Raw genomic sequence first — 26372 nt, 5'->3', positions numbered from 1 at the left:
GTGCTCAGAAAAGATGAATTTGTTATGCTGCACCTTGATTCCCACGCTTAGCACCAAACGCAAAGTACCTTCGAGATGGGCCTCCGCCTTCCAAGTCGGGGACTCCTTCGGTTGGTGTGAAAGTATCTAGCAAAACAAGCCGATGGGTATATTAATCTACACATATTCGCACAGAGGATATGAACGCGCACAGTGCCAGAGGCCTCCTTACCCATATTAATCACCAGCCATTACCCCCTCCCAAATCTATCATCCAAAGTGTATCTTGTCCCCCAGGTGTCATCACTAGGGCCCATTTGCCGCATAAATCGTCAGGCTATCGTCGTCCCTTCTTCTCGAAAGTGACGATTCCATAATCATCCTGCACATGCACCTCCCCCTGCTTGCACCAGAACGTCCCCCCTCCCGCGGTCCTGTCCACGCCTCCAGGCCCCCACTTCTTCTCCATCTCTTCTCTCTTCGCCGACTTCTTCTTGCCCTGCTTTATCCGCAGCTTCTCAAAATATACATATGCCGCGTAAAATATCCCCGACGAGTTCCCCTCAAGCGGGCCCTTCTGCTGCATAAAGGTGTTGGCCTGTGGCGACCTCAGCGCCCGCGGCGCCAGGATATACTGGGCGCCGAGCTTCCGCAAGAGTGCCGCCTGCGTGCAGCCGGGCTGCCTGAAGAACGCTCTGATCTTTATCCGGATGTCGTCGCATGTGTCGAACACCGGCACTGCATCGCGTTCCTCCTTCTCCACGTGGATATCCAAAACATCATAGATCGAGTTATCAACAGGGCGCTTAGCTGCCGGCGGCACATCTTGCTTCCTCCGCTTCGCCGCCGGCTCACTGGCCACTACCGCTCCAGCAATAGGCATAACAGGTGCAGCAAGCGCACCCAAGTTTGCCTCTGCCGCCCTCTTAGCCCTCCTATCGCGCTTCGCAAAGAACAGCACCGCATTCCGGTACGTCTCCGCCGCAATCCCCGCATCGCATCCCTGCTGCTTCATAAACCCATTATAGCTGCCCGGCGTGGCGCGAATGAGCTTGCGGAACGCGACAGCGGTGTTGCCCTCCGCAAGGAAGGCGCGGATCTGCGCCCTCACGACGTCGCAGTCCATGTCGAGCTCCTCGAGGAGCTCCTCGTCGGCATCTTCATCTGTCTCTGAGTCGCCGTCTTTGGCATCGGCGCCGGTGGGCGTGGGCGAGTTGCTGTTGTGCGTGGATTCGTGGGTGCGCTTCTTGGAGAGGCACGCCGTGGAGACGGGGTAAGGCCCGGGCTTGACGGTGGGGAGTGTGTCGATGTTAATTATGGGTGGAGGAGGGCGCGCGCTGTTCGTCAGGTCAATCAATGGTGGTCTGACGGGCGGCGGCGGAGGCTTTTTCGTGAAGGGCTGTGTGTTCTCCTGGTTGTTTGCTGTGGTGGGCTGGAAGTGCACGAGGCTCTCAAAAGGCGGCAGAATGGTTCGAGGTGTTACCATGACGGGCGAGTATGCACGCGCTGCTTTTTTATGAAGACAATGGCGAGAGGGAAGAAAAGTAAAGACCTAGCAATGGTGACTGAACGTCGGTGACCTGACAATATCAACTGAACGTCGAAGGGTTGGACGCGAACTCCTATACGCGTTCGAATGTGAGATGTATCATACTCAGCTCGAAGTGGTAGGAATTGTGCACTTTGATAACGGCGGGATGTGTCGGTGGCGCCGCTGATCTTGTGTCCCTGTGCCGCTTGTTAATGGCTAGGCCTGGAATTTTATTTGTTTATGTTCGCGCTGTGTCGTATCCACGGTCGGATAAATTTTATGCATTCAAATAGCTCTCACTGTAGAAGACCAGTCACAAACCCAAAACCTATCACTCCTTTTCTCTTGCATTGACTTTTCAAAAAGTTCTTACTGCAGATCAAGCTCCTTTTTACGTCTGTCACTCCCACCACCAGTAAATGTTTTTTCAAAGATAAATGATATAAAAATCTGGCCGGCCACCACCATCTAATTCTAACATAACTTATATAAATATACTTATTCTAACCTTTGCCTCAGAAAATTTTCTTCTTCATGGCCGGCTGCTGCCCAGCTGCCTCATCCTCCAATTCCACGAGTGCCTCTTTGACCTTCCTTTTTCCATTCGGCGGCAATGCCCCTGACATGGCTGCGTCGGAATTCCGCTTCCCGACTGTTCTTCCAGCAGAAAATCCAAGTTCTCTGCATTCGCGTCGACCACAATCTCGTATTCGGCATTGATTCCATCAAGCACATCCATAACTGTTGCAGGCACTCCCCCAACCGGCTCGTCCCCAGCGGCGCCTAATCCAAGATTCCCTATGCTATTCCGGCGACTGGCGAACTCGACCTCTTCGATCTGGACTCCCTCATCCTCCTCATCTGTTAGAATGGCGAACTGATCGCCATCGCTGCCGTCGTCCCAATCCGTAATTTCCGTCTGCGTGCCGGCGTTTTTGACTTTAACGACGTTGGGCTGTGCTGGCCGATAGAGCCCGCCTTCGCATGCCTCGCCATACTGGTCGGTCACGGAACCAGATCTTAGCTTCGTGAGGTTGCATGGGTGGGGGTCGGTCTGGGTGCGACGGGTGGGCTTTGTGGCATTGTGATTCTCAAGAATCATAGTGGGTGGTTTCATCTTCACACAATCATTGGGGGACCCAGCGTTGATGCCTTCGCCATGTCAGTTCACCACAACACATATTTGACAGGGCGAAGGGTGATAGAAATACCTTCACTGTTGATCCGCTCAGTAGCAAGTTCAGAGTTACCGCCACTAGATGAGGCCAGTTGTTCTTCGTACGTATGCATTTCCGCTCATGACATGTCACGAAATGCTATAAAGGTGGTCGGGGATCCTAGAAATATATACGAAACCACCCAGCGACGCAGGCAAGTGGCGGCATCTTCTTAACTCTAGAGTCGAATGTAAGCACGTGTGTGAACGGTGAGTAATTGACTTTTCGGATTTGGGAAGAGGGAGTGAGAGATTGGCTCAGATATGTTTATTGAGGTGGGTGGACGATGACGAAGTAGTTGGAAATGGAGTCATGACGAAGGCTTATGACATTCTTGACAAGAGGATATACTAATGTGAGGTCCGCAAGTCTGGACTATACCGCAACACTAAAAATGTGAATCCGCGCCGCGTATAGCCATTTATTTACTCAACACTAAGAAACAATTCTGAATTCCTAGAGGCTGATGATCCGAAGGGGTCCAACTAGATTAACACTAATGTTAGCTCTGATAATAAGTTCTCATGAAGCATCATCATCACTATCACGTGTTTGTAATAATTTGGTCAATGAGGGATGCGCAGATAAAAATGTATTGTCAAAACAACCTTCCGAAAGCCGAGTGACACCAGAGCTGGGATATCGACAAAAAAATATGTTGCATAAGTACAAATGAATACCCTTCCATTCTCCGCTCCCTAGCAGACTCCTATCGTAGACGCCTTAGTGAGACATCACCGCCTCCACCCCTCTACTTGCGCTCGGGGTACTTGTTCTTGAAGAGGTACCTGTAGTTATGATTAGCAAAAAGCGCTGGCCAAAACCAGGGGAATGTTATCTTACTTGCTGAGGTAGAAGTCGCCAGTAGCGAACAACCCCACAAGTCCAGTCCAAGCACCAACAACCTTCCAGGTCAACTCTCCATTGATATACTTTCTGTATGCGCCAAATCCAAGTCCTGCGCTCAGGGCAGCAACGGCGACAGCGTTGCCAATGAAAACAGGGTTATCAGAGTTCTTCTCGATTCTAGCCGCCGCCTTCGTGGCCTTCTCCTTGGCCTGCTGCTCCTTCTCGGCAAACTGCTTCTTGAGCTTCTGCTCCTCGGCAATGGCCTTTGCCTTTAAGGACTCAGCTTCGCGCTCGATGCGCTCGGCCTGCGAGCTGGTCTGCACATCGTGCTCCTTGAAGTCTGAGGGGACAGTGTGCACGGATTCCGAGTCGACGTCGATGAGGGAGTCAGCGGATGCAGCCTCGCTGTGCTCGATCTCCGAGGGTGCTGGTGCGCGGGCCTAAGAGGTGACAAGTTAGAAAGAGGGGACAATATCGCAAGGTGAAGTGGTTCGCATACCTCCTCTGGGGATTGCCTTGGGCCCTTTGATGCTGCTGCTGCGTATGACATGACTGCTAGTGTTCATTAGCCATTGTTCTCAGCCAATATGAGAATGGTACAAGCTTTCTCACCTGCTTTGTATGTATTATCTATGGTGGTACAGTTCGGTGATAAAAGCCAGGTCGTGAGGAGATGATATTTAAGTCAAGGAGGAAGAATTCGCGTGGAATTCGCTCTATAGCGTCTGGCTGGGAAGGTGGGAGTTCTAACGGCGATCGCGAAATATGGCACGAGTAAATACAAGCTTGGGAGTGGCTACCGATGGTCGATTAAAAGTGCCACAAAAGTGATGACGTAGATGCACTTCAGGGAACAACAGGGAAAAGATTCATGCGATTTATTTATTTTCTCACTCGCGCCGACTTGGCAAATGTTCTATAGTGAACGGATCTCTTCTCTAACGTTGTCACTATATTCTTTTGGGTATGGAGTAGTCACGATATAAGTATTTTTTTGATTTTTCATGTTGGTTCCATTGGTGGCCACTATTTATCAGGTTTGAAGCGACGCCTTGAAATAATGGGTCCGAAGAGTAGTGAACCGTCTTGTCAGGAGCTTTCATGCGTACACAAGCAGAGTTTCAATCCGATGCTCTCAAAAGCTTTGATGCCTTGTCTTAAGTAGAATTGTGTGGGCCTTCATAATAGCTGTGCTGGAGCTCCTGGCCAAGAATGGCAGACAGAGTGAGCCGGACCGTTGTTCTCGCAGTGCGTTTAACAAAAGATTCGCGCAAATCTCCCACTTATCCGCCATCCATAGCAGTGGGATCTTCATCCAAGCAGATCCTACTTTCGCCAGTCGAGTTCGCGGTCGAGGAAAGATAATTGCTCTCGACTGGCACATTCTCAAGCCTTCCATCCCTGGTCATTCTCCCATCCACGACACCATGTTCATTCGGTACATCGTATTTTCGCAGCAAGAGCAAGAGCTTCCCGATCTGCTCCATTCGAGATCCGTTGGCGTTTGTCAATCTCTACCTTCCTCCGTAGATGGATTTGTCCCTGGGCCTCCCTGCTGTTCGACAATCTTGATGTACGCCAAAACTTGGACGACCACCATCACTGCGGTGTAGCTCCAGCACAATGAATCGTTCGTGTGCACATAGAAGTATGGAATATGATTTCCTTGAGGCCCATAGTCTTCGAACCATTTGTAGCGCGAGGAAGACGCTGCGGTTGCGATTGCTGATGGTATATAGTGCGACGCATATGTGTTGAAGCCGTGGAGGAGTATGAGAGGGTTCAAAACAATACCCGGTAAGATATATGAAGAGGTGAATGAAGTTCGCATTTGAGGGTATAATTCTTTGTTGAAGTCGTCAAGGTGAGGCTAGATAGTACGCCGGTATAAGGTTCCTGGACACTTGATATAAGGGAATCCGACGCAGAAGTCATCCGACGCAGAAGTCTCGGTATAGTTGTTTTATAACAGGGATGTGCTTGTTGAGGTTTGGGGACTTCGGATAATAGTGCCGCTGACAATTTTGTGAATCTGTCTAGAGATGCGCAACAATGCGCTGGCGCTCTCATTGTGATTCTTCACTGGTCCGTCGTTTATTCGCAGTGGAAGTATGACGACACGTATTTGACGGGGTTTAGGACTCTTTAGGACTCAAGGAGATTCTTGGTATGGATCAACAGCAAGATGCGGATTACATATTGTTGGGAGAAGAGGTGGTGGAGTACATTTGAAATATTCTGAGTTCCGCATGGATTCATAGAGTCTGTACCTGAACACATAACTGTTGGAAGCGTCACGCAGTCCGTTGCTCTTTCCACGTTATCAAACGACTACTATATATTCTTCGGCCACCATATGTTACTCGAGTACCCTGATCTCCTCGTAAATTAAATTTCTCATAATTATAAGCAGGCCTGAGATGAAATGCACTCACTCTCCACCGAGTAATTTGTTAAGTGAAAATATAACCAAATAAAAAAAGAGGGAACTTCAAAATAGTGAGACAAGATTATTTTATCATTAACTCCATTCGGTCTTTGCCGCCTTTAGCACATGTCACCAAATATAGAAGGCGGTCAGCACCAAGATCCGGCAGTATGCTTTAATTCAACTCGGGTACAAGCCACGTTTATCACACCCATGACGAACCTTTGATAAAATAAGCCAACTGTCTTCCCAGCTGTCTCCAAACTGCGTTTATACCCAAACTGCGCACAACACAAGAAACCCCCCTTAATTTTACGAATACCGTCACGATGGTTTGTCTCCAGGACCACATCGCCCCGGGCTACTCTAACACTTCGTTCTAGAACTCCGTCTTCAACACCGCCCTCAAACAATCCACCTCCCTCCGCACCGACCTCGCCACTCTCTCATCCAACCCTCTCTCTGCCCCCGCGTCCCTCACCGGCCAAATATCCGCCTCTTTAACCTCCTTCTCGCGCACCCTCGACTCCTACGCCGACCTCACCAAGCACGAGCTCAACACCCAGAAAGCCGAGAAGGCAGCCGAGCGCCTCACAAATTTCCGACACGACCTCGCAGACTACAAGTCGCAGTTCGAGCGCGTAAAGAAGGATCGCGAAGAAGCTACAGCACAGTCGAACCGCAGCGAGCTGCTCGGGCGCAGGCCACACCATGGCGGTTCCAGTACCCCCGATAACCCGTATGCGAATGCACAGATAAACCGGAATGCGCAGACGAATAATCCCTGGGCGCCTAACAGTGTGGGTGGACAGCAGAGTATGAGCATGGGGAGTGGAGAGACGACGAGGGAGGCGCATGCATTGCGCGAGCAAAACTTCTTTGGAAATACACATAGCGCCTTGGATGAATATTTAGCGAGGGGACAGGCCGTGTTGGGGGATCTGGGGCAACAAAGGGAGATGCTTAAGGGGACACAGAAGAGGCTGTACAGCGTGGCCAATACGCTAGGAGTAAGTGGTGATACGATACGAATGGTGGAGCGAAGGGCTAAGCAGGACAAATGGATCTTTGCGGCAGGGGTGGTGATTTTCTTCACGTTCTGCTTCTTAGTGTTGAAGTATTTGAGGTGACCGTACCTCTAGGAGGCAAAGAGGAGGAATATGCGTAATGATTTTGAAGAACGGGAAGCTATCTTGACGAACCCCCCTGAATTTGGGTTATGGAAGCATGGAGTTTGGAACCGATGCTGTACGAATACCTTGCATAGATCTTATATGGCATATGGCTGCTTAACGCACTGCTGCCCATCTTTCATCCTGCTACCTCGTTTTACTAAAAGATATGATGCCCAAGCATAATGGCTGAAAATTTGAAACTGTATCTCTATATTATTATATTTGAGTCTATTTAAATTCTCACATATTTCTTTCCGCGATGCTTCCCAGTTTTCTTTATACCATAAGACATAAAAATACTATTCTTCCCCCCCCATATCCAAATCAATCGTGAACAAGACATCTGCATTGGTCGTGACAGTAACCTCCGCTTCCCGCACCATATTGCTCGTGCTCACCTGCCCTCCAAAACTCGTCTCCCAATCCTCAACATCCCACTTCAGTCCCTTCGTCGTGATCTTCGCCGGCACGCCCACCGGCAGAATGCCAATATTCTTCCCTAGCACCCGAGCCTCAGGGTTCTTGACAACGATTTGATGGGTTCCCGCAGTCAGGAGAAACGTGATTGCCGAAGTGGACACTAGGTAAATGCGCCCGTGTGGATAAATCTGAGGTCCCTTATACAGGTGGTGCAGGATAGAAAGTCCCTGGTCAACTCGGCCTCCCAAGCCACCGAGTACAATGATGTCAGGGGCGGAGTCACACTTTGGAAGGCAGTGTTTCGAGATATATGAAACACACTTTGTGAAGTCGGTAGAGTCCTGAGATGGGTCAAGGACGACTTCCATGGAATGGGCGAGTGCCCAAGATCTAGTGGTCTGGTGCAGGGAGTCGAGGTCACCGTGGATCACTTCAAGTGGCTGTGGATGGGCGTTAAAAAGGGGTTGAGATAGAGGGACACGTGATTAAACAGGTGTCTCGACGAGGCTGGCTGTGCTGGGGAGTACTAACGATCTTCTTCATTAGGTTTTCAAAGGTGCTATCGCCGTGGAATACTTTATGTAGCCTATTTGCACCCCCATCCGCTGCAATCCGGTATCCGGCTGTATTCGATTAGTATGTCAATGTCTGGTGTGGCAGCAAGGGATATCATAACATACCTCTCTCCCATAGCGACCTGAGCAAATCCAAATTATCAAGAGGTTGATTTAAAGTGAGCAAGGCATATCCCTCATAGCCATGATCATGAGATATGAGTCTGGCTGGGTCCCACTTCATGACGGGGCTTGCGGCACCTGTCGAATTCTCCATCAGTAACTGACAACTGCTTCCTCCAAGAAATGAGTCGTTCCGTGTTAGCAATTTAAAAATAAATATCCAATATTTGAGAATTCATGAAATGGTGTGAAATGATTGGGTTATCATGATTCCTGCCAGAAAAAGAAATGACGTCCAGCGGGCGAGCCGGCGACTCTTGTTAGCGATAAAAGGGGTTTGTCTTGGTAGTCAATAACCACCTTTTCAGGATGATATGTCGTAGTAATTGTGCTTTTGAGCAGTATAATTAAACCCAACATTTTTCTCTACAGACATAATAGTAATACATCCCAAGATGTTTCGCTCAGCTTTGATAAAACGTAAAATAGAGCAAGGTATCATTTCACGTGACCTCGTGACGACCAGAAAAAGTAACTAAATCCAACTGGGAACAGGCGGCGCCGCGTGGTGCCGACTAACTTACCTGACAAAATCCCATAATTGTGGCTCGAAGCGGAGGTTTGGAAACCCAAAGGCCACATAGACGACCGCCTTCACGACATTCAACAGTAACGTCGACAACAAGAGACGGCACCGATGTCGACTTAATATTTAGAAATACCCGCTTTTCGCTTCTCTTTCGGGAATTCCTTTCTGCATTGCATCATGGCGCCCCTCGTCGATAATCCGCAGATTGCAGCTGCGACATTACACAATCCGCTGCCATTATACTTGCACACTTATGTCTGGCCGTTTATGATCATCTGGCCTGTCTTCTTCAGATATTATCTCTCCGAGGAACTGTACGATAAGCATATTGGAGGCCAGGAATGGACCTTTGTGTGGTGCGGCGCAATAATTACGGTACAGAGTCTGGTTTGGCTCAGCACCAACTGGAACGTCAACTTGAAGTCATTGTTCACGTCTACTACCGCCAAAACCGTGAAGGAAGCTCAATTGATCAAGGTCCTGCCAGTTGCAAATGCCGGAACTTCTGAGATCTGTAAGATCGTCAGAGATAATGTATGTTAAACCCACCAAATCATTGCTATGGCGCTAACAGTACCAGGCTGGTGGCAAACCCAACACCTCCTTCCTCTTCCAAAAGCGCCGGTTCCTCTATAATGAGAAGTCCAACTCCTTTTCGCCGTTAACCTATGCGATCGATGCCGAGCCAAAGCCACGCATCGAGACTTTCCACAAATCGAGGGGTATCTCATCGTCATCTGAGCTCTCAAGGATACAGCAGCATTATGGGAACAACACTTTCGACATTCCAGTTCCTACTTTTCTGGAGCTATTCAAGGAGCACTCCGTAGCCCCCTTCTTCGTGTTCCAGATTTTCTGTGTCGGGCTGTGGATGTTGGACGAATATTGGTATTACTCGCTCTTCACCCTCTTCATGTTGGTCGTCTTCGAGAGCACTGTCGTTTGGCAGCGCCTGAGGACTCTCAATGAGTTCCGTGGAATGAGCATCAAGCCTTACAACATCTATGCATTCCGGGAGAACAAATGGGTCGAGACGGAAAGCGACAAGCTTCTGCCAGGCGACCTTGTTTCTGTTGGCCGAACCAAGGAGGACAGTGGTGTTGCTTGCGATATGCTCTTGGTTGAGGGAAGCGCTATTGTCAACGAGGCCATGCTTTCTGGCGAAAGTACTCCTCTCCTTAAGGATTCCGTACAACTCCGCCCTGGCGATGCTTCAATCGAACCAGAGGGACTTGACAAGAACTCATTCCTGTATGGTGGCACCAAGGTGCTCCAGATTACCCACGTCTCTATCGATGAAGAGCGACCAAAGCTTGCCTCTGGTGTCCCAGCCCCACCTGATAACGGAGCCATGGCTATTGTTGTTAAGACTGGGTTTGAGACGTCTCAGGGAAGCCTGGTTCGCACTATGATCTACTCTACGGAACGTGTGTCTGCCAACAACGCAGAGGCCCTGTTCTTCATTTTGTTCCTCCTTGTCTTCGCAATTGCCGCATCCTGGTACGTTTGGGATGAGGGTGTGAAGAAGGACCGCAAACGCTCTAAGCTTCTCCTCGACTGTGTCTTGATCGTCACTAGTGTTGTTCCCCCTGAGCTTCCTATGGAGCTTAGCTTGGCTGTCAACACTTCTCTGGCTGCCTTGAGCAAATATGCTATTTACTGTACTGAGCCTTTCCGCATCCCATTTGCTGGACGCGTTGATGTTGCCTGCTTTGATAAGACCGGTACTTTGACCGGCGAGGACCTCGTCGTTGAAGGTATTGCTGGGCTGGGACTTGGCGTTAGCGGAACCGATACACCACGTGAGAACGATGGTGCTCACAGCCATATCACAAAGGTCTTAGATGCCGGACTTGAGACTACACTGGTTCTAGCCACAGCGCATGCATTGGTCAGACTTGATGAAGGCGACATTGTCGGTGATCCTATGGAAAAAGCCACTTTGACGTCTCTTGGATGGAAGTTAGGAAAGAATGACACCCTCACCAGCAAGTCCGTTGTTGGCATGTCGAAGGGGCCAAACTCCATTGCTGCAAACACTGTCCAGATCAAGCGCCGCTTCCAGTTCTCCTCTGCCCTCAAGCGCCAAAGCTCCGTCGCAACTGTTACTACCGTCGATCCTAAGACCTCCAGGAAGACGAGAAGTACTTTCGTTGCTGTCAAGGGTGCCCCGGAAACAATTCAGAAGAGGCTTGTTAATGTTCCGGCTGATTACGAAGAGACTTTCAAGTACTTTACAAGGAAGGGTTCGAGAGTCCTTGCTCTTGCATACAAGCATTTGACCAGGGATACTGAGCTTGGATCTGGAAGGATTAACGAGCTTAAGCGCGAGAACGTTGAGGAAGGCCTGTCTTTTGCCGGTTTCCTCGTCCTGCACTGCCCACTCAAGGAAGACGCCAAGGAATCTGTCCGAATGCTCAATGAAAGCAGCCATCGTGTTGTTATGATTACCGGCGACAACCCCCTCACTGCTATCCACGTTGCAAGAGAGGTTGAAATTGTGGATCGCGATGTTCTCATTCTGGACGCCCCTGAGCACGATGATTCGGGCGAAAAGCTAGTCTGGCGCAGCGTCGACGATCTGGTCGGTATTCCTGTTGATCCTACTAAGCCTTTGGACAAAGAAATCCTTGCTTCGAAGGATCTTTGCGTTACTGGTTATGCACTTGCAAAATTCAAGGACCAACCTGCACTCCTCTCTCTGATTAGACACACTTGGGTTTATGCTCGCGTGTCTCCAAAGCAGAAGGAAGAAATTCTCATGGGCTTGAAAGAGCTCGGTTACTACACACTTATGGCTGGTGATGGCACCAACGACGTTGGCGCACTGAAACAGGCTCACATTGGAGTCGCGCTTCTTAACGGAACCAAGGACGACCTGACCAAGATCAGCGAACACATCAGAAATAACAGGATGAAGGAGGTGTATGAAAAGCAGGTCGGTGTCATGAAGCGCTTCAACCAGCCAACTCCACCAGTTCCTATCTTGATTGCCCACCTCTATCCGCCAGGACCCTCCAACCCACAATATGAGAAGGCTATGATTCGTGAAGCAGAGAAGAAGGGTATCACCATCCCAACTGCAACCACTGAAGCTGTCCAAGAAAACGGAGTTGAAACTATGACATCCCCTGCCGCTCAAGCCCTTATCGACGGTTCGCCCCACAAGCGTCAAGAACAAATGAACAAGGCTGCATCCCTCGCTGACCAACTAACTGCATCCATGATGGAGTCGGAGCTCGATGACGAGCCTCCGACTATTAAGCTTGGTGATGCCTCAGTTGCCGCTCCATTTACTAGCAAGCTTGGCAATGTTATTGCTATCCCGAACATCATCAGACAAGGTCGTTGCACTCTCGTTGCTACAATCCAAATGTACAAGATCCTCGCACTTAACTGCCTCATTAGCGCCTACAGTCTGAGTGTCTTGTACCTTGAGGGCATCAAGTTTGGTGATGGACAAGTTACTATTAGCGGTATGCTCATGAGCGTTTGCTTCCTTTCGATCTCCAGAGCCAAGTCTGTCGAGGGTCTTTCCAAGGAGCGCCCGCAGCCAAATATCTTCAACGTCTACATCATTGGTTCTATCCTTGGCCAGTTTGCCATTCACATCGTCACTCTGATCTATATCGCCCGTCTGTGTGATACTATTGCACCGTAAGTCCCCGTTCTTAACCTAGCGAGACACTTCATATTAACTATCCCAGACGTGACCAAGATGTCGACCTCGAGGGCGAATTCGCACCATCTCTGCTTAACAGCGCCGTCTACCTCTTGCAACTGATCCAGCAAATCTCGACCTTCGCAATCAACTACCAAGGTCGTCCGTTCCGTGAGAACCTCTCCGAGAACCGTGGCATGTACCTCGGCATCCTCGGTGTATCTGCACTCGCTTTCTCCTGCTCCACCGAGTTCATCCCAGAGCTCAACGAGCAGATGAAGCTTGTCCCATTCACCTCCGACTTCAAAGTTCGCATGACCGCGACCATGTTGGTTGACTACGTCGGCTGCTACGCCATTGAGAAGGGCCTTAAATGGGGTTTCAGCGACTACAGGCCTAAGGACATCGCCATCAGGCGCCCGGAGCAGATCGCCAAGGAGGAGGCGAGGAAGGTGGTGGAGGCTGTGGAGGCGAAGAAGAAGAAGGCAGAGGATGCTGAGAGGAAGGAGAAGGAGACGATTGAGAAGGCGGAGAAGGCCATGGCGGATCTGAGGGCTAGATGGAGTAGGCAGTAGATTATGTGATAGGGGTTGGGTATACATACTATGAGAAGTTGATAGAATGTAATGATAGGCTTTATGATTATCTGTTTACTCTTACAATTATTATTTTGGTGTGTAATATCCAAATACGTTTCTAAAGTCTGGTCAGGGTGTTATAGTGACTGTATTCGTGCATGTTGATTACGGTTGCTGGCGCGAACAGGGCGTTGCAGTGGCTGTATTCATGCAAGTTGATTGCAGTCATTGATATGGACATTGGGTGTTACAATTGATTCCAGTCACTGACATTAACATTGGATACCTCAGAGCCCCTGAGCCTCACTTGCAGACATGTTCACCCACACGGCGGAAATTGAACGTCTCGCCCAAGTTATCAGCGACTATTATCTAGCAATTTATCTAAATTAAATAAGGACTTCGAGAACAAGTCTCTAACGGCGTAATACATCGTCGAAAATAACATCCCATCCGGTTATCCAAACCCAGCCCCACGCACATGTTCCAGCCATTCCACCTAAGTACTGACAACCGTCTCTCCTCCAGGGTATGTCGCCTCATACTCCAAGACCAACTTGCACCCTCTCCCAGGGTTAATCTTGACATTAAAGTTGATCTCCCCGCCCTTCTTCGCCGTCGCAATCGCAGAACCCCACTTACTATCCTTTCCATAAACACCCGCCCTCACCGCGCCCGCCACGCTCTTCCCCGCTAGCGAACCGATACTCTCCCTTGGCTTATCCCCATCCTTCGGCACCCCAGCCAACACCGCCTCGCCTCCAATCCGCAATCCCCTCGGCGTCATGATCTCGATCCTCAGACGCTCCTCCTCGCTAATAGGCACCTGCTCCAGCAACGTGAGTTCCACAATGCTGTTGCTCTTGGTATTAGTGAGCGTGGCGACGCGAGTGAATACCTCGCAGTTCTCCTTTGTGAACAGGCCGCTCGAGGAGCGCTGAACGGAAGGACGAGAATAGCCGACTGTGACAGCGGGGTCGACGCCGAGGTTGAGCGTGAAGGAGTCGCCGGCGGTGCAGCGCGGAATTGTTGACTGGCCAAGGAAGGACCCGTCGACTGTTAGACCCGCGCTGCCCTTCAGAAGAGTGATCTTCGAGGTGTTGCGCAGCTTGGCTTTGAGGAACGCATCGGCGCGCAGCTTGGGCACTACAACGTGGCTGAATACCACGGCCTTGAACTCCACGCGGGCGATCTTGTGCTTAGTTGCTGTGCTGACGGGCGCGAGGGTCTTCAAGCTCAGGAGGTCATAGGTAGTTGTTAGTCCTGACTCCTCGAAGCTGCTCTCCTCGAACAAGAGGGCGGGTTCGATAATGCCTGCAAGTGTCGCGCCATCGGCATCATCAGCATAATAACCGCCCTCCTCCTCATCCTTGCTCTGGTGCTCTTCCGCGTCTGCTCCTCCATGTGCCTGGCTCCGGAAGCATTCGCGCGATACCTGCTTTTTCTTGGACGAGGCGCCGAATCCTAATGGGGCAGCTGGCGGTGGCGGTGGCGGCATGCTTCCAAAAGCTCCACTCATTCGAGCCGTCCGCGAGGTCATACTCGGGGCGGGGTGGTGTGCAGGTGCGGAATTAGGCATCCATCCACCAGCGTATGGACCCTGTATATATAATACTTGATTAGCGTACGCCCTTTTCTATATCTGACTATGAGGGGGACAATATCGGATATCCTGATGAAACCGTTTTACAGGGAGACTTACAGCTTCGTAGAGGACGCGTTGCGGCGGTCCGAAAGTATGTTTTGCAAGAGGCGCGACATCGCGGTCAATTCCAAAAAGCTCATTTCGGGGTTGGTAGACCTGTGGTGGGAGCTCTTTGCGGCTTTGTTGGGCTTGGTTTATCTCGTCGCTTGACTGGAGAGCGGCGTTATGGCCCGGGTACGCATCGCCCCTGACGAGACGAATGTGCCATGGTTGTAGCGTGGGGATGGTATCCGACAGACCTTGGTAAGAGGATTGCGAGGTCGAGAGAACGACCTTGGCATCACGCCAGGTCTCAGATGTGACATTGGTGAGCTCGGCAGAATAGTCGAGCGTTCCCGTATTGGTGACTGTGTTGAGACTCAGATCGTATCGTGGGGTCCATGACGCAGAATAGGTGATATAGGAAAGTAAGAGATTGATCTCCGCCGTGTCAAATGAATCATCGGATTTGGTGACTTCTGGAACTTTGACCGTGCTATCGATGGAGCTGCGTCTTGAGGAAGCCGGCGTAAATCCAGAAGGTGCTTCGAGGCTGATTGTAATTTTGAATACCTTCTTTGGCCAAAATTTGACGCGCTCTTTGCGGATCCTGGCTTTCTCCTCTTCCTTTTCACGCTTCTTGCGCTCTTCCTTCTCTCTCGCCTTAGCTTCCTCCTTGTCTGCCTTCGCCTTCGCCTTTCGCGACTCTCGAGTGAGCCGACGCTGCTCTTTGGCCAATTCACCAAGTCTCGTCTGGATTTCCTGTACTATCTCATCCGCTGTGGTTTTCTCTGCAAAAATCTTTGCTCGCTCATTACGATAGCCATCAGTTACCTCGCTCAGATTGATTGGGTTCTTGTTGCTGGCTTGGTTTGTGAGATACAAATCAACCATGGTCAACCGCCTGGAGACGTTATTTTGGATTTCATATTGCTGCATGGCTTCGTTCTCGAGCTTTGCCGTTTCGTCAGCAATCTCTTTCAGCCGACCAGTCACCTTATCCGCCTCAGCATCAGACTCCTCCTCGGACGTCTCATTGTCAGACTCATTTTCGTCGGGGTAGATATCAGCGTAGACTTCTGGGTTTGGCACCAGCTCAACGGTGAGATCAGTGATGGTAGCTGCACCAGTTCCATCAACCTTAATGGAGTGTTCATCGCAGGTAGGAGTCAACCCGATGATGGTAACTTGGTTTGGGCCAGGCTAGTGTCCTGTGTCAGTAATAATTCTACCTGATGGCTAGGAGGATAAACTTACCTTCAAAGAGACGCCATTAACATTGCGGACAACCTGGGCTTTGGTAGGATACAACGTGACGCTTTTCGTGCCCAGCTTCCTTATAGAAAACTCCTGTTTTGGGATCTGAGCCTCCATGGTGAAATGTGAAGATACTGGTTAGGGCCGGATATGGACAACGATCAGTGCGAAATCGATTTGATAACTGGTAGGATTCTCAACAAGGCATCGAGGGTAAATATAGTTTTAAAGTCAAATATTGAGAGGAAGAGAACTACGAAGAGAAGGAAAGACGAATACTTATATGGCTTGGACAAAGAACGATGACCCATCTGGAAAGCTGAGCATGTTGGTGCCTGGCTAGGTACGGGACTTTGAAAGCGGGGTGTGGCGGTGGCTGTGGGTCGTCATCGGGAAGACCAAGCTGCATAACTGGATGTCAACGTAACACACCAAACGCAGCATATCGCTGGAAGAAGCTGAGAAACAATAGCTACGCGCACCTAGCCGTCAAGTAGATTATTAGACAGCTAGCTATCTATATGCTTGCTATCACCAATTCTGACTCTTAATTCTGCGCATTTGCCAAGCAGTTACCGGTTGCTTGTCCTCCTCCAACCCCCATGAACGCTCCAACAAAGGCATTACCTTATCCGACTTCATCTTGTCCTCCCGCACCAGCTCCCTCTTACACCTCCCCCAATTACTCTCTTCTCGATTCTTAAGCAGCATGTGATACCACAGGCTGAACGCTTTTAATTGATTACGCATGCCATCATCGACGCCGATCACATACTTCAGCCGCAGCATCTCCAGCGCCCCTTCGCGCACCAGCCGCTCCAACTGATTAAGCATCATTATGATTTGCCAACCCTGCCAACGGTCCACGTCCCACACATTCCCAATTGCCATCTCGACGCGCTGGACCCCCTGGCTAGCCGGACCAAGGTACGCCAGCACTTCGCACCCAGCGGCGTAGTCGGGGAGGACGAGCCTGTTGGAACCCCAGAATCTGCCGGCGGTTTCGGCATGGACCTGGAGGTTGACGAGAGGGAGGAGGTGGGCGAGTGGGAGGAGCGTTGGGGAGAGGAGCTCCTCGGTGGTAGGGGCGCAGGGGACGAGGTGTAGAGACTTGGTGAAGGCAATGCGGAGGGCGGCGCCGTGGGCGGCGCCGTAAGCGGCGGCCTCGGTCGACCAGGGAAGGGGAAAGGGGCGTATGGCTGTCCAGACGAAGGGAGATGGCGGGTCGGCAGCGGGGAAGGTGCGGTAGTAGACGGGTAGGACACGAGAGGTAGGGGAGACGAGGCAGTACTCCCAGATGAGATCTCGGATTTCACCGGGGAGGGTGAGTAGGGTGGATGGTGTTTTGGCGCCTGTTGGGGCCATGGATGCCATGATCTTGTTAGATCAGATATTGAGCAGGCAGGCGACTGAAAGTATCACAGATCTATTACATGTAAGTCCTGCACAGAACCTGTGATCTGTCCATATAATCCTATACACACATGGTAAATTGTGTTGTATGTAGGATCCTACTAACCTGTCGTTGTATCAAAGCCCGCCCTGTTTCACACTTCCTGCTCTCCAGAATGTCGTCACAGCTGGCGCAATCAAGTCTTTGTGATGGGTTGATGGAAGATTGGAACGACAGTGTAGCAACAATCATTGGATGGGCCTGGTCTTTTCTCGGCAAACCCAACGATGGTAAATAAACAGTAATAGACGGTTCGGTGGACTTCGCGAGAGAGCCCGAAAGAGCGGTGGCCGTAGCCTAGAGCACTCCTAAGTAACACAGTATGCTTTATAGACTTTCATCATATAGGCTAAAGGCGACCAGCGTATTCACAGCTTAGAAGTGCAGAAGGAAGCTTAATCTAGATTGTGATATAGTGTACAAAGGCGGGACGAGATGCATGTCTAATATAATATTTACATTTTGGGGTGGTGAAGGTTATATTCGTGGTACGGGAGTTAAGGCCCTACCCAAGTCTACCAACATACTTAGTGTCAATGAAAGGGGTTATAACCAAGGTACCGTACGACCAGTTTAGCATTCATTTATGCGACATATATAATTTTCTTTTCCTTTTTCAAAAGACACAAAATCATTCTGCTTAGTGACAATATCCGAAGCTGTCCAGAGAGCTGCCCGCAGATCTCTATACGCATGGAGAGTAGCAGTGTGGCGGGTTGTTGAACTATGTGGGTTCGTTCCTACATCATGTCGCTGCCCCCTCACGCACAGCCTCGCTCGTATTAGCGCCACACGTTTCTCCTCACATTTCTCCGCACATTTCTCCGCACGTAAACAATACATTTTTCAATGAGGATCATTTTGAAAATGGATTGCCTTTGATGATGGAAAACTGCGAAAGGCTGTCTGCCCTGCTATGCCATGCTTATCCTATTTGGTGGTATTATGCATAAGTAGTTTGTTCATAAATGTAGTCCCGTATTATCAATTTGAGACTGGAATGGGGAAGACGTGTTCCAGCTTTTAATGCAGTCTCCTGAATTGATGTTGCTCAGGATATACATAGAAAAATTTGTTTGTTGTACAAAGTGTCAGCGCCATCTCCCATCATTATACCCCCTGCCTTCTCTCCCCTACAACAGAAGCTCAAGAGGGTTCTCCACAACCTTCTTGAACTCACGGATCCACTCGCCACCAACAGCACCATCCACAGCCCTGTGGTCGAAGCTGCCGGTAACAACGATCTGGTCGTCCCACTCAATAGACGATCCCTCCTCGGTCTCAACTGGGATGGCAACCTTCTTGGTTGTGCCAACAGCCAAAATGCCTGCCTGGGGCGGGTTGATGATGGCAGTGAAGCGGTCGATGGCAGAGTTCATGCCCATGTTGCTGATGGTGAAGGTTCCGCCCTGGTACTCCTCTGGCTTCAGCTTGCCGTCTCTGGCGCGCTTGCCGAGATCCTTAACTGCGGCAGAGATACTGGCGAGGCCAAGACCCTCAGCGTTCTTCACGATAGGAGTCATAAGACCGAGTGGGGTAGAGACAGCGACGCTAATGTCAACGTTGTTGAACTGGCGGATGTAACCATCCCTCCAGCTGGAGTTAACAGCGGGCACCTTCTTGCACGCCACAGCGCAGGCCTTGATCAAGAGATCGTTGACGGAGAGCTTGTACTGTCCATCAGCAGTAGAGTTGAGGGACTGACGAAGCTTAAGGAGCTTAGTAACAGAAACCGACGAGGCAACGAAGAAGTGTGGGCTCTGGGTCCACGACTCCTGGAGGCGGCTTCCAATGACCTTGCGCATGGAGGTGGTCTCGATGTCCGTGTAAGAGGCTGCAGCAGGCGCAGCAGCGGCGCTAGCGGCAGCACCACCCGAAGACGCCTTCTTAACATCCTCCTCTGTAATGCGTCCGCCGGAACCGGTGCCCTTGACGGAGCTAATCTTGACGCCGTTGGACACAGCCAAGCGCTGAGCGGCGGGGCTGGCATTTGGCTCACGGTCCAGGGCGGGCTGGAGCTTGCCTCCGCTGGATGCGGACTCCTCAGCAGCGGGTGTTGGGGCTGGCTTGGGTGCCGCTGGGGTCGACTCCTTCGATTCGGAAGCCTCCTCCTTTGGTGCCTCAGCAGCAGCCTGTCCGCCAGCATCCTCAATTGTGAAATCCGCGAACGCCGATGCGTCCTCTCCCTCTTCGATCATCACCGCAATTGGCTGTATCAGATCAGCAGACAGCTCCAAGTATTAAGTGTATGGGAATTGGGGGCTTACGTTGCCAACTGCGATGTCCTTTGAGCCAGAGTCTTTCAGAATCTTGGCCAAAACACCCTCCTCCTGGAACTCAAAGTCCATTTGTGCCTTATCGGTCTCAATCTCCACCAAGACATCACCAGGTACGATTGCATCACCGGCCTTTTTCTGCCACTGGCCAATGTTACCGGAAGTCATCGTCGGCGACAGCGCCGGCATAGAGACGATTGAGTGTGGTGGGTATGACTTCGCAGCGTAACATCTTGCGAATTGAAAAGGGAGGTTTGCGGACTGAAGCGCCCGTCGCCTGAGTACTGCTGTGAACATTGTGACGGATGGAGCGCTCGCTGCTCGCGAATGTGAATTAAATGTCACTAGGGAGAAGAGGAGACCTCAATTGATGAATTTGAGGGGTGAGGAGAAAGAAGAGCGAGCCGTGTGGATGAAGTCGTATGGCTCTGACGGGATTTAGAGACCGCTCGAATCCAAAAATGTCGCGGATATGTTGGGTTGAACTCTGAAGCTCGAGGATGTTCCGTAATCTCGCTCTAGTCGCATATGGTATAGCTCATTCAACACTCGATGGGCGATATTGATTGGTTGTGGCGGGTTAATAATCGACCGAGAGTCCGACCGGCTGAGCGCGGGAGGATCCATGGGGACAAGGTACCCAAGTATAGACCCAAGTACCCTTAGGATAGCGACCTGTCCTTGCCATTATTTTGTCCGCCTTTCACGTCTATTCGGTGATACGCGGCCATCGCGAATTAATTATATTTTATAAGGGCGCCAGGTCCTACTTCCTGTAACGATACCCCCAGGAACGAGCACACGATTGGAATGGCTTAATGGGAGAAAACGGAACGGACATCATGGGCTCCATCGTATTTGTTGTGTCAGCTCTGGATGCTATCGCCGCATCCAAGGAGGCGCACAAGAAGCCTCAACTCGGCGAGGCGACAAAGAAGGCACTTGCCGATATAAAAGATCTCGAACCTCAACTACCAGACCCGGAGGTCCTCTTCATCCCTTTGCAGCTTGCGACCCTATCGTCGAATATTGTGCTTACGACGACTGCCCTTGACTGCATTGGGAAGCTGATCAGCTATTCATACTTTTCGCTCCCATCCACAACCCCGACAGAGAACGATGCCGACAAGGCACCTTTAATTGAACGAGCAATCGACACAATATGCAACTGCTTCCAGGGCGAAACCACGCCGGTGGAGGTCCAGCTACAGATTGTGAAATCACTCCTAGCAGCTGTGCTGAATGACAAGATCGTGGTTCATGGAGCTGGCCTCCTGAAAGCTGTGCGCCAAGTTTACAATGTCTTCCTCCTGTCAAAAAACAGCGCCAACCAACAGGTTGCACAAGGCACATTGACGCAGATGGTCGGCACAGTCTTTGAGAGGGTCAAGACAAGGATACACATGAAAGAGGCCAGGGCAAACCTGTCAAAGCTTGGGAAAGATACTGCAAACGGCAGCTCCGTGACAGTTAATGCTTCGGAAGCCGAGAGCGTAGCAGACGCAGATACAGAGAAGGTCGATGCGGATGCGGAACCGGAGACTACTCCTGCAGGGGAAGAAGGCCCCAAGCTCACACTGAAAGATCTGGAACATAGGAAAGATTTCGATGATTCGCATATGGGCGATGGACCTACGATGGTCACACAGTTGAAGCAGGCCAGAAAGGTTTCTCGAGCTACTTCGAATCAAACCTCGGTTGAAGATGGTTTGGATGAGAATAACGACGACGAAATTGAGGACGAGGTCTACATTAGGGACGCATACCTCGTTTTCCGTTCATTCTGCAACCTTAGCACAAAGATTTTGCCTGCCGACCAATTATTTGATCTGAAGAGCCAGGCTATGCGATCCAAGCTGATATCTCTTCACCTCATCCACACCCTGTTGAATAACCATGTCTTGGTGTTTACCTCGCCGCTATGCACCATCACTAATAGCAAAAACAACGAGCAGACAAGCTTTCTACAGGCAGTTAAGTTTTATCTATGCCTGAGCATTACGCGGAACGGTGCCAGTTCTGCCGATCGAGCTTATGAAGTATGCTGCGAGATTCTCTGGCTGATGCTAAAATATATGCGTGCGCCATTTAAGGTACGGGTTCTCTGTTGATGTGATCTCCCCTCGTTTTCTAACAAGCAAACTACAGAAAGAAATAGAGGTTTTCCTCAATGAAATATACTTCGCCCTTATTGAGAGACGGAGTGCCCCCCTTAGCCAGAAGATATACTTCATCGGTATTTTACAAAGATTCTGTGCTGATCCGAGAGCTCTCGTGGAAACTTACCTCAATTATGACTGCGATCGAGCAGCTCTGGACAATATGTTTCAAAGGCTTATTGAGGACCTTTCGAAGGCATCCAGCACCTCGGTCACTATTAGCCCGATCCTCCAGCAACAGTACGAAGACCGTGCCAACAAGGGACCCATTGATTGGCAATCCAAGGGAGCAATGCCGCCTCCTCTTTCGACAATGTATATGAATAATTACAGCGAGAATGAGTCGGAAGTGCCAAAGGAGTACATTGTAAAACGTCAGGCCCTCGATTGTCTTGTGGAGACTCTAAGGTCATTGGTAAATTGGTCTCAACAAGGCATTGCTGATGTCACGGCGCCAGCGCCCGACAGCCAGGACCCTCGAGTTTCGACAGACGATTTCAGAGCTTCAATTGACCCATCTGGAGGAGATTCAGCATCAAAATCCGGCGACAGTAACACTGCGTCCTCGGCCTCCACACCTATTCCCGAAGATGACCCAGACCAACTAGAAAAGGTGAAGCAAAGGAAAACTGCCATGGCCAATGCCATCAAACAATTTAATTTCAAACCTAAACGAGGCATAAAGCTTCTACTTTCTGGGGGGTTCATTCCAAGCGAGAGCCCCGAAGATATTGCGAAGTTTCTCTTGGCAGATGACAGGCTGGATAAAGCCCAAATCGGCGAGTTTCTCGGAGAAGGTGACCCAAAGAATATCGAAATCATGCACGCTTTTGTGGATGCTATGGATTTCACCAAACGACGATTTGTAGATGCGCTTCGCCAATTCTTGCAGTCGTTTCGACTTCCCGGAGAGGCTCAGAAGATCGATCGTTTCATGCTGAAGTTTGCAAATCGCTACGTTACTGGCAACCCGAACGCCTTTGCGAATGCTGATACGGCATACGTGCTGGCCTATTCCGTGATCCTGCTAAATACCGATCTTCACAGCTCCAAAGTCGCCAAACGCATGACCAAGGAAGACTTCATCAAGAACAACCGTGGAATCAACGACAACGCTAACTTACCTGATGACTACCTGAATGGCATCTATGATGAGATTGCTGGCAATGAAATCGTTCTGAGAAGTGAGCAAGAAGCCGCAGCTGCTATGGGAATAGCACCTCCTCAAACTGGTGGTGGCATTGCCTCCGGTCTCGGTCAAGCTCTTGCAACTGTTGGCCGTGACCTCCAGCGCGAGGCCTACTTGCAGCAAGCCGAAGAGATCTCGATTAGGTCCGAGCAACTCTTCAAAACCCTCTTCAGAAACCAGCGGCGCAATGCTGCCAATTCTGGCGCCCCAAAATTCATTCCTGCTACGTCTTTCAAGCATGTTGGACCGATGTTCGAGGTCACATGGATGTCTTTCTTTTCTGGGTTGTCTGGACAGATGCAAAATGCCCATAACCTGGAAATAATTAAGCTCTGCATGGAAGGCATGAAGCTGGCGGTTCGCATTGCCTGTCTATTCGACTTGGAGACCCCTCGCGAGGCATTCATATCCGCCTTAAAGAACTCAACCAACCTTAATAATCTGCCAGAGATGATGGCGAAGAACGTGGAGGCGCTGAAGGTGCTCTTGGAAATTGCCCAGACTGAAGGAAATGTCCTCAAGGAGTCGTGGAAGGATATCCTTATGTGCATCAGCCAGCTTGATCGGCTGCAGCTCATCTCTGGGGGTGTCGATGAAAGGGCGATTCCAGATGTGTCGAAAGCTCGCATTGTGACAACCCGACCAAATCCCGATGAGCCAAGAAAATCTTCCGCGAGCCAAAGGCCTCGCCAGAGGCCACGCTCCACCACACAGACTGGCTACTCTGTTGAAATCGCACTCGAAAGCCGTTCCGATGAGGTCATCAAGCGTGTTGATAGGATATTCACCAATACCGCGAATTTATCAGGCGAGGCCATTGTCCACTTTGTCAGGGCCCTGACGGAAGTCAGCTGGGAAGAGATCAAAATATCGGGTCAGAATGAATCGCCCAGAACGTACAGTCTCCAAAAGCTCGTGGAAATCAGCTACTACAACATGACCAGAGTTCGCTTCGAATGGACAAATATTTGGGTTATTCTTGGTGAGCACTTCAACAAAGTTGGCACCCATAATAACACCGCTGTTGTATTCTTTGCCCTCGATTCTTTGCGACAACTGTCAATGCGTTTCATGGAAATGGAGGAGCTTCCTGGTTTCAAGTTCCAAAAGGATTTCCTCAAGCCTTTCGAGCATGTCATGGCATACAGCAATGTGGTTGCCGTGAAAGACATGGCTCTCCGTTGTCTTATTCAAATGATCCAAGCACGTGGTGAGAATATCCGTTCTGGATGGAGGACGATGTTCGCGGTTTTCACAGTGGCGGCAAGAGAGCCGTATGAGAGCATTGTCAATCTTGCATTTGACAATGTCAACCAAGTCTACAAGACCCGCTTTGGTGTTGTCATCTCCCAAGCTGCTTTCCCCGATCTCGTCGTTTGTCTCACGGAATTCTCAAAGAATATGAGGTTCCAAAAGAAGGGTCTTCAAGCCATGGAGACGCTCAAGTCAATTATCCCAAAGATGCTAAAGACACCCGAGTGCCCTCTCTCCCTAAGATCTACGGCCAATTCTGACGGGTCAATCCCGGCGAAGGATGGGCCGAAGAACGAGCCAAGCCGTGCCTCGCAAGAAGAGGCTTTCTGGTTCCCAGTCCTATTTGCCTTCCATGATGTGCTCATGACCGGAGAAGATCTCGAAATCAGATCGAACTCTCTCAACTACCTCTTCGATTCTCTCATTAAGTACGGTGGTGACTTCCCACCTGATTTCTGGGACATTGTTTGGAGGCAACTGTTGTACCCGATCTTCATGGTGTTGAAGTCCAAGTCCGAGCTTTCGAATGTTTTAAAGCATGAAGAACTCTCTGTATGGCTATCGACAACCATGATCCAAGCACTTCGCAGTATGATCACGTTATTGACGCACTATTTCGAAGCCCTTGAATATATGCTGGATAGGTTTTTGGACCTTTTGGCACTTTGCATCTGTCAAGAGAATGATACAATTGCAAGGATCGGTAGCAACTGCCTGCAGCAACTTATACTGCAGAACGTGACGAAGTTCAAGCCCGAGCACTGGGCGAAGGTGGTTGGATGCTTTGTCAACCTCTTCAAGAAGACCACCGCATACGAACTTTTCTCCGCTGCGACCAATCCGTCCACTCCATCTCTTTCGTCAACTGGCTTCGAAAATGTACCCGTCGATGCAGATGGTGGCGACAACCCTGGGGTTTCTTCCTTGAAAATAAACGGAGCAATTGGAGCCAACGGCTCCGCCGGGTCAGATTCAGGAAGTATGTTGGACGATGAGGGAGCAGGCCCGTCGGCGACCAACTCAGCATCGGGATTGGAAGACTACAAACCGCAGAGTGATGTTCAGCAGCAGCCTATTCCGGTTACAGCAGCCCGTCGTCGCTTCTTCAACCAGATTATCACTCAATGCGTTTTGCAGCTGCTGATGATTGAAACGGTCAACGAGCTATTTTCAAACGATGCAGTATATGCTCAAATTCCAAGCCCTGAACTTTTGCGCCTCATGGGTTTGTTGAAGTCGAGTTTCCTTTTCGCAAAGAAGTTCAACAACGACAAGGATTTGCGAATGCGTCTGTGGAGAGAAGGCTTCATGAAACAGCCACCGAACTTGCTGAAGCAGGAAAGTGGAAGCGCCTCGACTTATGTCAGTATCCTTTTGAGGATGTATCATGACGAGAGCGATGAGAGGAAGCGCAGCCGCAACGACACCGAGGCAGCGCTTGTCCCTCTATGCGCAGACATCATCCGTAGCTATACACTGTTGGATGAAGAATCACAGCAACGAAACATCATCGCGTGGAGACCTGTGGTTGTTGATGTGATTGAGGGTTATACCAACTTCCCGGAGGATGGGTTTACGAAACAAATTACCGTCTTCTACCCACTAGCTGTGGACCTCCTGAATAAGGATGTGGGTGTGGATGTCCGCCTAGCGCTACAAGGCCTCCTCAGGAGAGTAGGGGAAACAAAGCTTGGGATTCCTCCTTCGTCTAGGACGACTTCACCAGATGGAATGCTTCGCGAGCCAAACCCGTCAAGGTCAAGACGGGCTAGCCGCCGCGACTAACCCCCCGGAATTTGCGGATGATGACAAGTTGCTGTGACTTGGGCATCGTTGGTTCTAATCCTGTTTATACTGAGCTGGTTATGCGGATGGTAAAACTGCATATGGTTATGAGGAGCGGTTGTAATACACTAAATAGATTGTATTGCTTTGTACGATACGTTATATGGTCCTCCACAAAAATGGCAATATATCAATGATTGATTATAAATGC

The 26372-nt window shown here is 50.2% G+C and overlaps 11 protein-coding genes across 11 annotated transcripts; 3 read left to right on the top strand and 8 right to left on the bottom strand.

Annotated features, from left to right (window-relative positions):
• Window positions 1–3: 3 nt before the first annotated feature.
• Window positions 4–1737, bottom strand: VC83_06763 (uncharacterized protein). The gene has a single exon (XM_024470352.1). It carries the CDS (start codon window positions 1463–1465, stop codon window positions 317–319), a length of 1149 nt encoding a protein of 382 aa, XP_024321660.1. The 5' UTR covers window positions 1466–1737; the 3' UTR covers window positions 4–316.
• Window positions 1738–1964: 227 nt separating this feature from the next.
• Window positions 1965–3073, bottom strand: VC83_06762 (uncharacterized protein). The gene has a single exon (XM_024470351.1). The coding sequence runs from the start codon at window positions 2625–2627 to the stop codon at window positions 2043–2045; it is 585 nt and encodes a 194-aa protein (XP_024321659.1). The 5' UTR covers window positions 2628–3073; the 3' UTR covers window positions 1965–2042.
• Window positions 3074–3304: 231 nt separating this feature from the next.
• VC83_06761 (uncharacterized protein) lies at window positions 3305–4438 on the bottom strand. Its single transcript, XM_024470350.1, has 4 exons — window positions 4189–4438; window positions 4076–4131; window positions 3571–4016; window positions 3305–3515 (listed from the first exon to the last, which is right to left on the bottom strand). Exons 2-4 carry the CDS (start codon window positions 4124–4126, stop codon window positions 3479–3481), a joined length of 534 nt encoding a protein of 177 aa, XP_024321662.1. The 5' UTR covers window positions 4127–4131; window positions 4189–4438; the 3' UTR covers window positions 3305–3478.
• A 645-nt stretch (window positions 4439–5083) lies between these two features.
• On the bottom strand, window positions 5084–5407 carry VC83_06760 (uncharacterized protein; the record flags this gene model as incomplete). Its single annotated transcript, XM_024470349.1, has 1 exon — window positions 5084–5407. One exon carries the CDS (start codon window positions 5405–5407, stop codon window positions 5084–5086), a length of 324 nt encoding a protein of 107 aa, XP_024321661.1.
• A 705-nt stretch (window positions 5408–6112) lies between these two features.
• BOS1 (protein transport protein bos1) lies at window positions 6113–7382 on the top strand. Its single transcript, XM_024470348.1, has 2 exons — window positions 6113–6336; window positions 6388–7382. The coding sequence occupies exons 1-2, from the start codon at window positions 6334–6336 to the stop codon at window positions 7132–7134; spliced, it is 750 nt and encodes a 249-aa protein (XP_024321797.1). The 5' UTR covers window positions 6113–6333; the 3' UTR covers window positions 7135–7382.
• On the bottom strand, window positions 7383–8722 carry VC83_06758 (uncharacterized protein). The gene is made up of 3 exons (XM_024470347.1): window positions 8280–8722; window positions 8131–8222; window positions 7383–8039 (listed from the first exon to the last, which is right to left on the bottom strand). Exons 1-3 carry the CDS (start codon window positions 8428–8430, stop codon window positions 7479–7481), a joined length of 804 nt encoding a protein of 267 aa, XP_024321798.1. The 5' UTR covers window positions 8431–8722; the 3' UTR covers window positions 7383–7478.
• Window positions 8723–8855: 133 nt separating this feature from the next.
• On the top strand, window positions 8856–13161 carry VC83_06757 (uncharacterized protein). Its single transcript, XM_024470346.1, has 3 exons — window positions 8856–9399; window positions 9446–12522; window positions 12573–13161. The coding sequence occupies exons 1-3, from the start codon at window positions 9043–9045 to the stop codon at window positions 13099–13101; spliced, it is 3963 nt and encodes a 1320-aa protein (XP_024321785.1). The 5' UTR covers window positions 8856–9042; the 3' UTR covers window positions 13102–13161.
• A 290-nt stretch (window positions 13162–13451) lies between these two features.
• On the bottom strand, window positions 13452–16401 carry VC83_06756 (uncharacterized protein). The gene is made up of 3 exons (XM_024470345.1): window positions 16046–16401; window positions 14807–15991; window positions 13452–14704 (listed from the first exon to the last, which is right to left on the bottom strand). Exons 1-3 carry the CDS (start codon window positions 16160–16162, stop codon window positions 13604–13606), a joined length of 2403 nt encoding a protein of 800 aa, XP_024321786.1. The 5' UTR covers window positions 16163–16401; the 3' UTR covers window positions 13452–13603.
• Window positions 16402–16472: 71 nt separating this feature from the next.
• VC83_06755 (uncharacterized protein) lies at window positions 16473–17935 on the bottom strand. Its single transcript, XM_024470344.1, has one exon. It carries the CDS (start codon window positions 17417–17419, stop codon window positions 16577–16579), a length of 843 nt encoding a protein of 280 aa, XP_024321787.1. The 5' UTR covers window positions 17420–17935; the 3' UTR covers window positions 16473–16576.
• Window positions 17936–18372: 437 nt separating this feature from the next.
• Window positions 18373–20247, bottom strand: LAT1 (pyruvate dehydrogenase complex dihydrolipoamide acetyltransferase component (E2)). Its single transcript, XM_024470343.1, has one exon. The coding sequence runs from the start codon at window positions 19694–19696 to the stop codon at window positions 18632–18634; it is 1065 nt and encodes a 354-aa protein (XP_024321788.1). The 5' UTR covers window positions 19697–20247; the 3' UTR covers window positions 18373–18631.
• Window positions 20248–26347, top strand: SEC7 (guanine nucleotide exchange protein for ADP-robosylation factor). The gene is made up of 2 exons (XM_024470342.1): window positions 20248–21867; window positions 21923–26347. The coding sequence occupies exons 1-2, from the start codon at window positions 20593–20595 to the stop codon at window positions 26159–26161; spliced, it is 5514 nt and encodes a 1837-aa protein (XP_024321781.1). The 5' UTR covers window positions 20248–20592; the 3' UTR covers window positions 26162–26347.
• The last annotated feature ends 25 nt before the right edge of the window (window positions 26348–26372 follow it).

The sequence above is a fragment of the Pseudogymnoascus destructans genome (genome assembly GCF_001641265.1).
Source record: "Pseudogymnoascus destructans isolate 20631-21 unplaced genomic scaffold scaffold_19, whole genome shotgun sequence".
NCBI lineage: Eukaryota > Fungi > Ascomycota > Leotiomycetes > Thelebolales > Thelebolaceae > Pseudogymnoascus > Pseudogymnoascus destructans.
The sequence above is the reverse complement of the archived record's forward strand: the minus strand, read 5'-3'. Positions and strand labels throughout refer to the sequence as shown.